General features: G+C 35.0%; 1 protein-coding gene across 1 annotated transcript in view; it reads left to right on the forward strand.

The window, feature by feature from the left end:
- The window catches only part of ARL8B (ARF like GTPase 8B), a 36,804-nt gene extending 27,457 nt beyond the window's left edge, over positions 1–9,347 (forward strand). Inside the window, exons 3-7 of the mRNA XM_087954614.1 lie at positions 1,125–1,198; positions 3,249–3,342; positions 4,364–4,431; positions 5,044–5,114; positions 7,083–9,347. Coding sequence (XP_087810740.1) covers positions 1,125–1,198; positions 3,249–3,342; positions 4,364–4,431; positions 5,044–5,114; positions 7,083–7,132 — 357 coding nt within the window. The 3' untranslated portion in view covers positions 7,133–9,347. The remainder of the gene's footprint in view (positions 1–1,124; positions 1,199–3,248; positions 3,343–4,363; positions 4,432–5,043; positions 5,115–7,082) is intronic.
- Positions 9,348–12,292: the final 2,945 nt, after the last annotated feature.

The following is a 12,292-nucleotide window of genomic DNA, read 5'->3' on the forward strand; positions in this document are numbered from 1 at the left end:
GGCAGATAGATCACTGAATGATTCTGTGAGCAACTCAATCTGCCTGCTTTGCCTGATTTTGGATAAAAGTTGCTTTTTTAATAAAAAAAAATTCAATATTTACATGCATGGTGTGTTGTGAGTTAATTTTGTGAGTTTACTTACTAGCAAATTTTATGTGACAGTCTGAGCTTGCCAATGGCAGATAGATAGATTTCTGAATGAATCTGTGATTCTGTGAGCAACTCAATCTGCCTGCCTGATTTTGGGTAAAAGTTGCTCTTTTTTAAATAAAAAAATTCAATATTTACATGCATGGTGTGTTGTGAGTTAATTTTGTGAGTTTGCTTGCAAGCAAATTTTATGTGACAGACTGAGCTAGTTAATGGCAGATAGATAGATTTCTGAATGAATCTGTGATTCTGTGAGCAACTCAATCTGACTGCTCTGCCTGATTTTGAGTAAAAGTTGCTCTTTTTTTATAAAAAATCAATATTTATATAAATATTTATAATATTTACATACAAGCCATGCCCAGCCAGTCACATGACCACCAAGCCACACCCACAAATTAGGCCACGCCCACAGACCAGTTAGTGGTCCCTGGGATCTAAAATTATGAGTTTGGTGGTCCCTGAGATCCAAAAGGTTGGCGACCCCTGATCTAAAGCAATGGTTGCAAAAGACCACAAATGAATTTGACTAAGTAGTGGCCTACAAAGTAGTAATAATGGTGGCAAAGCATTTGTACTTTTTGTTGTTGTTATTGCAGCCATAAATTTCTGTCCACTAGACCTATTCGAGATGACACAGTTCCTTTTGGGAAATACAGGAGTGACAAGGTAGCCAGGGGTCCTGTGATGTTTTGTATGGGACTATTCGGGGATAGAGGCAATACTGATGAAATCTGTACCATCTGTAGTATCCATTCAAGGCTGTGCTGTGCTGTGCTGTTCTGCATAGTTACCTTGTCTGCATTGTTTCAGATTGTTTAGAACTTTGCAGGTCTAACCAGCATCTTATATTGCAAAGAGTATTAAAAGAGATGTTTGGTTGCTGTTCCTGACAAATGAACATTGTGAGCTATAGTAGTCTTTTTAATTGCAAAATCTCCAGATATAATTGTTTTTTCCCCTCTTAAAAAGATTTGGGATATAGGAGGACAGCCACGATTCCGAAGTATGTGGGAACGCTACTGCAGAGGAGTTAATGCTATTGTGTAAGTTCTTTTTTGTCTTTTGGTTACTTTAAATGTTTTTTTTTTCTGCTGTGTTTTGTTGCATGTTATTCTCAACTGTTTAGTAAGAAGTCTGGATTACAAAACTATGAAGTTCTTTAAACTAACACTTGGAAGTCGATAGGTCTCACCTCATCCTCTTTTTTTTGTAGTCCCCATGGCCTATTACAGAAATTTGGTAACAAAATCACATGTTGATGGTATACATTTATTTATTAAAGCAAAGAAAGAAGCAAAATAGGTACATTAAGTTTCCACTAAGCTTATCGCACCTAATTTACTTAAAATTCTCCCTTCCAAAAGCACAAAATAAAACTTGTTCACTTTTTTGGGTGATGTAATTATAATGTACCTCTCCCTTCTTAGAAGTTGATTTTATATAGGTAGCACTTAACCTGCTACTATTTAAAATTATGATGGAGATGAATGAAGGGGACTATGACCAGTCCATTAAGTTACAGCCATCAGTGTCCCACCATCACATGATTGGGATCTTACTAAATGAAACAAGACTTTAAGATTCAGGCTGCAAAAACCCAGATGACCACTAAATAGTGGCAAAGAGATTCAGAAAATTCTAATATTTTGCTGCCATCTAGTGGTCATCAGATTTTTGCAACTCAGACCTGGTAGCACTAACTTGGAACACTTAGCAAATATGAGACCAAAATTTTCTAAAAGAATGAGCTTAAGGGCATGATGAATGTGGGTTTCTAATACTATGTCTTATTAACAAGAATACATTAGAACTTTTGTTCCTTGGTCCAGACAAAATAAGAAATTGTAATATAGTTTGTTTACTTTCTATATTTCTAAACTACAACATTCCCTAAGGACACAAGCTTTATAGCATAATGACATGACAAAGGATTTCAAACAAGTTAAAATTGAGTATTACAAAACTGAAATTAGTATTAAGTAATGAAAGCTTCCAAATATATCTTGGAGTTGGGGAGTGGAGAATGGTAGCCTAAGATTTGCTGCAGCTTTTCCTTGTATTACTCTGTCAATGATATTCTGAATGTAAATATTTGAGTTAAATATGGCTATGTAATTTACATTATAGTAATTTACATATTTACATTACATGTAATTTAGATTATAGTTAGATGAATTCTAAAGTCTTAGATGAAAATGTTTTTAATAGTAGCAATTATAAATGAAAACTTGGAATTCACTATTGTTCCATATTTAACATGGCTTAGAAGCCATATTGGAACTCTATGGTGACATAGAATATAGTTAGTCCTCGACTTATGACTATTTCAGCCCAGAATTATGGTTGTAAGTTGTTCTGTTTGTTATGTGAATCAATACCTGACTGAATCTAATTTGATGGCAGTTTTTGTTGTGGTCATTAAGTGAATCCATTTTACCCAATGAACCTTTTTTTTGCCTGAAAGCAGCAAAAAATATCAAACATCACAGTCATATGACTGCTGACCATATGGTAAGCTGGTTGTCAAATGTCAAAACTAATCACATGACCGCAGAGGGATGCATCTGTTGTAACTTTAACACTGGGTTGTAAGTAGCTTTTGAGGAAGTCCATCATAACTTCAAATGATCTTTAAGTGTCCAGTTATAAGTGGAGGAGTACCTATAGAATTCAAATGTTGAAACTGTGTTACAAAAACAGGTATCAACATATTTAAAGTACAGTATAAGGAAATGTTTAGGCAATACTGATCCGAAAGAGGATCAGTTTTGCAATTTTCAAATTAGACGTGTCTTCTTACTTCCCCTCAGTTGTTATGAGGAAGAATACTGAAAAACTTCAAACATATTTTAATATAATTTTAGCCATGCAGTCCTATAATTTAAGGCTTTGATTAGTGTTGTGCGGTCAGATTACCAGTTTTTAGTCACTAAATGAGATTTTGGCTTGCAATTTTCTGATACCTTTTATAATATTTTGATCAAATTCCTAGTTATTTGAGATTCTTTGGGAGGGGAATGTGGGTAATATTGCTGGACTGGACTGGTGTACCTTGCATTGCCCAAACTGGTTTAAACAAATTCTTTTTAATAGCTATATGGTAGATGCTGCAGATCGTGAAAAAATTGAAGCTTCTAGAAATGAGTTGCACAATCTTCTAGACAAACCACAGCTACAAGGAATTCCTGTGAGTAGTGGACATGTTAATCCTGCCTGAAAATTTTGAAGAAATCGATGAGGAAATGTGCTTGAAATTTTAATTTGTTTAGAAAATAATTGCATTGTTGTCTGTGGACAGCTTTTTCTGAAGTTTGATGTATTGCTTGTTAAGCACGTCTCTGTCATGTAAAGCTTCCTCAGCCATCGACATCTTGAGATATTGAGTAAATTATTAAGCAAGATAGGAATATCTTGTTTCGAAAGAGAAAGTAAAGAGCTTTGGACTATCTGTGCAGAAAAAGACTAACCTGAAATTACTTACTATTGGCCAATTATTTCTGACTTGTACTATTCAATTTCTCATCTACTATACCAAATTTTCCTTTTGAAATGGCTTTTCCTGTAGCTTCTGAGTGCTTCTGATAAGATCTATGGTTTATCTGGTTGTGACTGTCAGACTAGCCCATCCTGTTCTGTATTACAACCTGCTATGAATACTCTTCTTTGACCAAGAGAACAGTAACATTCAGAGTTCTAAGAGACAATACTTGTGAGTTACATATGAATATAATGTGCTGGTAGCAGAGGTGGCCAACTACTGCTACCAGAATCATACCACCAGACAAGATCAGCATGATTTCCTGCTATTTTTAACAAAAAATATTATGCTCATGATCTTTTGATAAGTGTAATATCTATTTTATTTTTTTAAGTGAAGGAAGGATTGAAAATTCTGCTAGCTCTGATATTTTGGACATGGCACGAGTAGCCCAAGTAAAAAAAAACAAGTGTTCTTCTAGCTCTGGAATTCATTCTATCCCTTGTCTAGAGGAAGATCTGATATTTATCATTCATCACTAATGTGTGTGTTTTTTTTTAAAAGACTGGTTATTCGTATCAGGGAATAAATGTTGCAACTTTAAGTTCCTTAATATGAGTGTTTTATTTCCTCTATGTGTCACAAAAATGGATTCTTATTGAATTGAAATTTAACTGCTTCCTGCCTTAACAAGTTAAGTGCTAAAATCAGTACATACTTTCTGTTCCAGGTTCTAGTACTTGGAAACAAAAGAGACCTTGCTAATGCACTGGATGAGAAGCAGCTGATTGAAAAAATGTAAGTGAGTAAGCAAGCATTTCTTAAGAAGTAAGGTTTAAAAAAAGAACATGTTTTAGATTGGTGTGTCCAACCTTGGCATCTTTAAGACTTGTGTCTATGGAGATTCTCAGTCATCCAGGTCATAGTTGTCCCAAAGGTACCTTTTCAAGAGACAACTGGATTTTCTCTGTTTTTCCTTGAAGACGTTTTGCTTCTTGGATGAGAAGCTAAACATCTTCAAGGAAAAACCTTTAAGACTTGTAAACTTTAAATCCCAGAATTCTCCAGACAGCCCATGATGCTTTGCTATTACATCAGTCACATAAGGACTATGGAATATTGTCCATCAGTAAATATTGTCCAGCATATATCACAGAATTCTTTTTAAAAAAAGAACAGTCTATTTGCTGGATCTATGAAATGATCTGTGCCTGGACTTTCTAACAATAGATTACTTTAGTTATGGTTATTTTGATGTGTATATATGCTTGCTGTCATAGGAAAAAGTTTCAAATAAACTGCCTTTGTAATTAAAAATAATTCATATTTTAATGTGAATCACATGTACGTCATGTTTTAATAGGATGTTGCTGTCAATTTTCAACAAATTATAAATTGTTTCTCTTCCAGGAACCTGGCTGCTATTCAAGACAGAGAAATCTGCTGCTATTCCATTTCCTGCAAAGAAAAGGACAATATAGGTAACAACAATATCAGAAATGCTAACTTTAGAGTACACAGTATGTGACCCGTGGCTACCACAATTCAAAAAGAACAATGTCAAATTGAAAGTTTAAAAGGAAGGCTACTAAAATGGTGCACCATTCTGGAAACAAAGCCTCTGAGGAATAGTTAAAGGATCCGGGTGTGTTTAGTCTACAAAAAGATGATTTAGAGGAGATATGATAGCTCTCTTCAAATATTTGAAGGGTTTTCACAAGATGAGGGAATGAATTTATTCTGTGTTGCCTAGCAAATAGTAGTAGAATTAAAGAAAGGTACAGGCTAGACATCAAGCTGTTAGTCAGTAGAATAGGCTGATACATGAAGTTGTGAGTTTTTCTTTCTAAGTTATCTTCAAATAACGTTGGATTGTGAAAGATGCTGTATAGCCACCCCTCTTATAACAAATTCTGGGCAGCTCCCAAACAAAATTTTAAAAAAACCAAAACTCTATTAAGTAAATACCACTTTATAATGCCTTGTTAGTAAGGTTAGACTTGGAATACTGCATCCAGTTTTGGTTGCCATGATGTAAAAAAGATGTTGAGACTCCAGAAAGAGTGAAGAGAAGAGCAACAAACATCATTGGGGGATTGGAGTTTAAAACATATAAAGAAGAGTTGCTGGAATTGGGTATGCCTAGTTTAATTTAAAGAAGGACTACAGGTGACATGATAACAGTGTTCCAATACCTCAGGGGTTACCACAGAGAAGAGGGAGTCAAGCTATTCTCCATAGCACCTGAAGGCAAGACAAGAAGCAATGGATGGAAACTAATCAAGGAGAGGAACAACCTAAAATTAAGGAGAAATTTCCTGACAGTAAAAACAATTAATCAGTGGAACAACTTGCCTCCAGAAGTTGTGAATGCTCCCAAAACTGGAAGCTTTTAAGAAGACATTGGATAATCATTTGTCTGAAGTGGTGTAGGGTTTCATGGTCTGAGCAGGGGGTTGGACCAGAACACCTCCAAGGTCCCTTCCAACTCTGTTATTCTGTTGTGTTCTGTTCCATTCCACTTTATTCTATTCAAACAAATCAAAATCAAAAACCTGGTGCTATTGAAAAAAAAAATCCACACATTCTTGAATTTTAAATCAGTGCCATCTAGAAGGCAAATCCTTTTTGTATAAAATGAGGCTGATGTGAAAACACAAGTTTGCGAAATGATGGTTTTCACATCAGCCTCATTTTATGCATTGTTATTTATGACTTGAACAGAAAACTATTTGAAAATATGTCTTTAAAGATGTCTTAAAAATAAATATATATCTTTAAAGATCCTTTAAGAATTTATGAAAAGAACTCCCTTATATTTTCAACGTTTCTAAGGTTATGATTCAAGAAGTTCATACTTACAAATGGATGTACAATATGCTTTCAAGTGACGGTTCAGTCCAGTTAAATGCAAGGCAAGATCCATATGTGCTAAATTTATATGCAGTATTTTTTTTCTTTTACAAGGATCTGATTTTTTTGCATGCATATCTTTTAATGAACTGTCTAACACTTGATAGCAAATCTTGCTTTGTGAAAAAAAACTATTGACTGTGACGAAGGATCTTGTTAAATCAAGGAATCTAATTTTTAGATACGGTTTTCATAGAATAACACCTACTGACTAAAGAATTTGAATTAGCACTTGGGCAGCCTTATTGCCTGCATTGAAATTCATTTTTAATTAGTAATGCAGTAGGAACAAATGTTGAATGAATTAAAATTACCAAAGTCTGTCCAAATAACTGCCACAAATTTTTAACAAATCTTAGAAATATTTTCATTATTGATTCAGCCACACAGAACATGCTTCTTCTTGCTATCTTTTACAGTGGATGGAATCTGAAAAAATGAATCCATGTGCACTCCAATATAAATGCTGATTTTTTAAGGATAATTAGGTACAGCAATTATCTTGAAAACCAATTGTCGTATTTTCCTTTTTTTAGATATCACACTTCAGTGGCTTATTCAGCATTCAAAGTCTCGAAGAAGCTGAAAACGTTCACATAGCTGCTCATTTGGCCATATTCTCAATTGTCTACTCCCTCCGTGATGAATTGTTATCCAGGATAGTCCTCCTGTGTCCAAGGAATTGCCTTTTTTCACAATTCATGCCTCCATATATGCACTGCTGAATGACTTATAATCTACTTCTGTCAAAGAGTTGGCTAGAGTTGTCATAAGTCGTGCAAATGTTTTTTATTCATTTCATCTAGACAGTGGCAGTGGGTACTTCTTCTCCAGAATTTTTTCTTTCTTTCTGGTCTTCCTGATCCAGATTTTTATATTAGATTTTCCGCACAATTATTTCATTCTTGTATGTAGCCACTCATTGGAAATGCTGGCACGTGGTCACACGGATTATGTCAACTCTTATATAAAGCTTTTCCAACACTGTTTAAATGGGATACTGTACTAATTTTTCCTCTCAGATGCATGTGATGTTTATTGTAAAAAAGTTTCAATGGAAAGTACGAGGCACTAGAATTAAATCACTAAATTATCATAAATTCTCAAATTGTATACCTCCCAATGAATAAAAAATGCAGGTTGTCAGCTTTTTTTTGTATTGTGCAGGGCATTGCTGATTTCTTTATATTTGCTAAAGCTCTTTTAAGTGGAGCAAGGAATAAAACACTTCAAAATCAGCCTCTCAAAAAATTGAACATATAAGCAGGTATTATGTAACGTTGAATTCGATGGAACAGTCACATGTTTCTTCTAAAAATGCTTTACACAGATTACAGCTGTATGATATTCTGGATGTCATATTGATTTCCAGCACAACAATATGTGTCACTATCTAGCTTATTCTTCTATTAATGGAGTAGTTGTGCACAGTTGCACTTGGTGCTAAATACCTAGGCTATTGTGACAACACTAGGTTTGCCTGCTTCTCACTGTGTAATCATGTGTATAAAATTCATAGGCTATGAAAGATTAAATTGTGTCTTGAAGCACAAGGAAATTTTTGAAGTGATTGTCTTTCTCAGCTTCTGCAGCATAGAGGTTATTTGAACTGGAAAAATTAACACTACTTTCATATCTTTACATTCTTGGTAGTGTCTATATTTAAACAGATTTGTCAAAGCTGAAATTGTTGATGCAGTAATGTTGAGGTAGGCTACAGTATGCAAATACCTGGTACAAGTGTTTCTGTTGCTCCTCACTGTGTTATTATTTTAAGGAACACCTCTGTGTATTTAAATGCTGTTCAGAACTCTTGTTTAATATATGTTTGATGCATCCATAGGTACCTTCTTAATGTGCTTGTTCAAGTACAAAATTTTGAACATTTTATATTGGATCAAGTACTATTATTAGCTATAGTATGTTTTCTTTTGTTACCTGCATGCATAATGAAACTTCTCTGGCCTTATATAGATACTTCTGTTATTTTCAAGGATTCTTTGCCAAAAGGCATAGATGGTACCTCTACAGTAATACATGAAATGTTTGTATAAGCCTGTTGTATTTCTGTAATAGATCATCTGGAGAAAGTAAAATGAGAAGCTACAGTGGCAGCAAGTCTAGATTACTTCTAAAGTGTGCTTAAAGCATTACAAATGTAATGTAAAAAATCTGTACTAAATTGCACCATTTCCCCCATAATGATTGGACTGAGGTTATAACCTAAAAATGTGCGCCTGCACAATAAATTTTGAGTTATAACTGCCATGGCCTTATTGTTCCTGTACAAATTCCTGCACTGTTGCAACATGCAAGTACTGCCTCCATTTACAAATTGAGCTTGCAATTTTAACTATGCTTCAATAAAATCCTATATTGTTGGTGCTGTAGAAAAGGTTCACTGACTCCCGATTGTATATGTAGCTCACTATGGACTGCTGTATTTGACAAGAGCAATTCTGCTTGTGCCTAAAAATATAAGGAAATTGAATTAGAACATGTCAACCTTTCCTGCAGGAACTAAATTATTGTTTAGGTAACTGGCCTTTTGCTGAATTCAATATATTTGGGGTTTTAGTGTATACCACACAGCTTTCAGTGCTTTGACGTTCCGAAACCACTATCAACTTTTTAATCTTGCATTAATCTTGGCATGTGAACAACTTACACATTTATTAAATTCTGTAAATATGTGAATTTTTTTATTTAGGTGGAATGTGTTTTATTTGTTTACTGCTATTTAGCTTTATCCAATAAACTTAGGGTCATGTTGATATTTATATAACTTGACTCCTCAAGAATCGTTGTCTAGTTGAAATATGTAAGAGCACATATCTACTCCAATTATTTCACTCAAACCTGAGTATATGCTTTATATACTACAAGTAACTGAAGTGTCTGAGTTAGAGACTATATATTCTCTCTCCGTTGTGTTTTCTAAAATTAGAGCACATGAACCAGGTTTAGTGTAATGGTTAAAGGTCTTGAGTTCTACTTCCGCCTTAGATATGAAGCCAGCTTTGGGCCAGTCAGTATCTCGGCCTTAGGAATATGACAAGGGCAAGTGACTCTTAAAATCTTATCAAGAAAATTGCAGGAGTCAAGACTGACTTGAAGACCAACAGAAAAAAATATAGCCAGTTATCTATCTTATTTAATAGAAACATGTTTTCTGTACATTTTCTTTTCTCCAAAAACATTGCTTACCCACTAAGTGCTTAAAACTAGGTTAGAAAAATTAGAATAGTTTCAAATCCACTTTATATTAGTTCAACTCTCTCAAAAGAGCAGAATCACCAGAGAAGGAAGTAAAAAAAAAATGGGGTTCCAGCAGCCTCCAGCATAGACCTTTGGCATGTTTTCTTCAAATTAATGCACTGGTCCTTAAGCTAGCATAATGTGATGATGACACCACCCGATCACAAAACAATTATGTATGTTTGCATGTAACAATTGTCACATCTGATGTATTCTATTTGCTTTTATTATAGCCTAATTGAAGTGGAATAGATAAGTAGTAGCATTGCTGACTTAAGCGTAAGGCTTGCTGGATAAGACCAAAATTGCTCTTATAGCAACTTTTTTCTGCAGGGCCAACCCAATATTTTTGGGACATACATAAATATCTCTGTTCCAGTACTCTTGCTGGGACATTGAATCTTAAAGATTCTGTAAGCCAGGGCTGTCAAACTTGTGCCCATGGGCTGGATGCATCACGCTTTGTCATGCCCCCACTCGATTTAGCAAAGGAGGAAAAAGTCAGATATGTCATGTGACACTGGCATGGTGACGTGAGTTTGTCACCTCTGCTCTAAGCCTTTGAGAGATGTCCGCCATGAATTTATCTAACCCGTCCTCCAGCCATCCAGGTTCATAGTCACCATATCTTCCAATCAGCTTCACTGGATAATTGTTGGTTGCCATGGTTTGAGATAGCAGGAAACACTCTGTCCACTTTCTTCATGTTATAAATGACTTATTTCCCCACTCCTGTTTTGGTTTGCACACCTGTTTTGCTGTTGCCCTTTTCAAGTGTAGAGGATAGAACTCTGTATACTGTAATGGCTATCCTTCCAATCGGGTGGGATTCAACCGGTGTTACTACCGGTTCAGTACTTACGTTTTGCTGCATGCACGTGTAATACAATGAAAGCTGTGCCTCCCGGACAGCTGATAAGTGCTGCGCACAGGTGTGCAGCATTTGAAAAAAGCCTTTTTTAAACTGATTTTTCAGTCTCAGCTGTGCCACGCAAAGCAGCTGAGGTTGAAAAAGTAGGAAATAAAGGTCAGGTAAGAGCCTGGGCAGGCGAGTGGGCCAAACAGCAGCAGCAGACAGAACCGGTTCTGTGTCTGCTGCTCTTCAGAGCTACCAGTTCTACAGAGTCGGGCAGAACCGGTAGTATTCCACCCCTGCTTCCAATCCAATTTATTCTGATCAAAGACCACTTCAATCAGCATGTTTCTCTACAGAAAAAGCATTTTAATACCAATGATAAAAATTTGTCTAAAGAGCATATTGTTCGGTGCGACATGAGGTTGGTTGTTTACAGATATTGATAGCAAACTTACAAAGGTTTATAATATAATATGTATGACAAAGATGTTCTTATCACCTGTGTCATAGATGTGTATAAATTTTCTAATGATTCCAAGCATGAATTTGCCATTTTCATATCTGCTGCACACTGAGTCTCATTTACATTGACCCATTTGCCATAAAACTCTGGTTGCAGTCCCCATCACAGGAGGGTGAACTTGGCAGTGGGTGTCATTTTCTCAAATTATTTCAGTTTCCTTAAGTTAACCAGCACTTCATTTATCATAAGGTGATTTAAACAAAGCCCTAACAATTACTTTTACATCTGTTCAGTTTAATATCATCCACAAACTTTAATAACCCAATTTGAATTGTGTGTAAAACAAAGTTAAAAGTATAACTATAGTCTGCATATAGATACTTGAGAGACTCCATCTTTTTTTCTTCCTGGGAAAATTGCCATCTGCTCCAATTCTATGGTTTCTGTTTTTTAATCTGTAAAATGACAAATCCTCTTATTTTAAGATTATTATGTTTAGTGAAGAACTTTTGATGACAAACTTCAGTTAAAGGTTTCTGAAAAATCCAGATATATAGTATCAACAAGATCACTTCTATCTGAAAGCCTGTCAACACTTAGAAAATTCTAGAATGCTGTTGAGGCAAAACTTCTGCAAAATATGTTATTTTCATTCCTTTCTTGGTCATTTTTTTGCCGTTTCTACCAATTCACTTGGAACATATTTCAACTTAGTAGCTGTTAATTTCCTGCTCTGTCCCTTATTAAAATGTGCCTCCATTAAGCCAGGACTTTTTGAACTCTATTCTACAAATCCCTCAGAATTTGAAGAGGTTTTATGAGAAATTTTAAAACAAGGGGGAAAAGTTAATTTAAAACATAACCAAATTCTAATCAGTAAAGCTTTGCCTCTTTGACTAGGAATTTTAGATTCTTTCAAAAGCTCCTCTGTCTGAAATTTTTTGAAAAGCCCTATAATAAACTTTTAAGGAAAAAGGATGCTCATCATTTTCTCCAGATTTGTATGCTACCAGATTAATGTGAGGATTTTAAATTCAATATATTCTTGCCATAGAAGTCTAGAAAAAATCAGACAGCTTTTCCCTGGGTTCTCTCCCAAGTCAGGAATTCCATAAAACTCACCAGATAAAGATAAAGTAAAGATTAAAAAAAAAATACATTTATTCCCC

This window comes from Notechis scutatus, chromosome 2 (genome assembly GCF_049901735.1).
Source record: "Notechis scutatus isolate UNSWTSFEM ecotype Mainland chromosome 2, rNotScu1.2, whole genome shotgun sequence".
In the NCBI taxonomy this organism is placed as follows: domain Eukaryota; kingdom Metazoa; phylum Chordata; class Lepidosauria; order Squamata; family Elapidae; genus Notechis; species Notechis scutatus.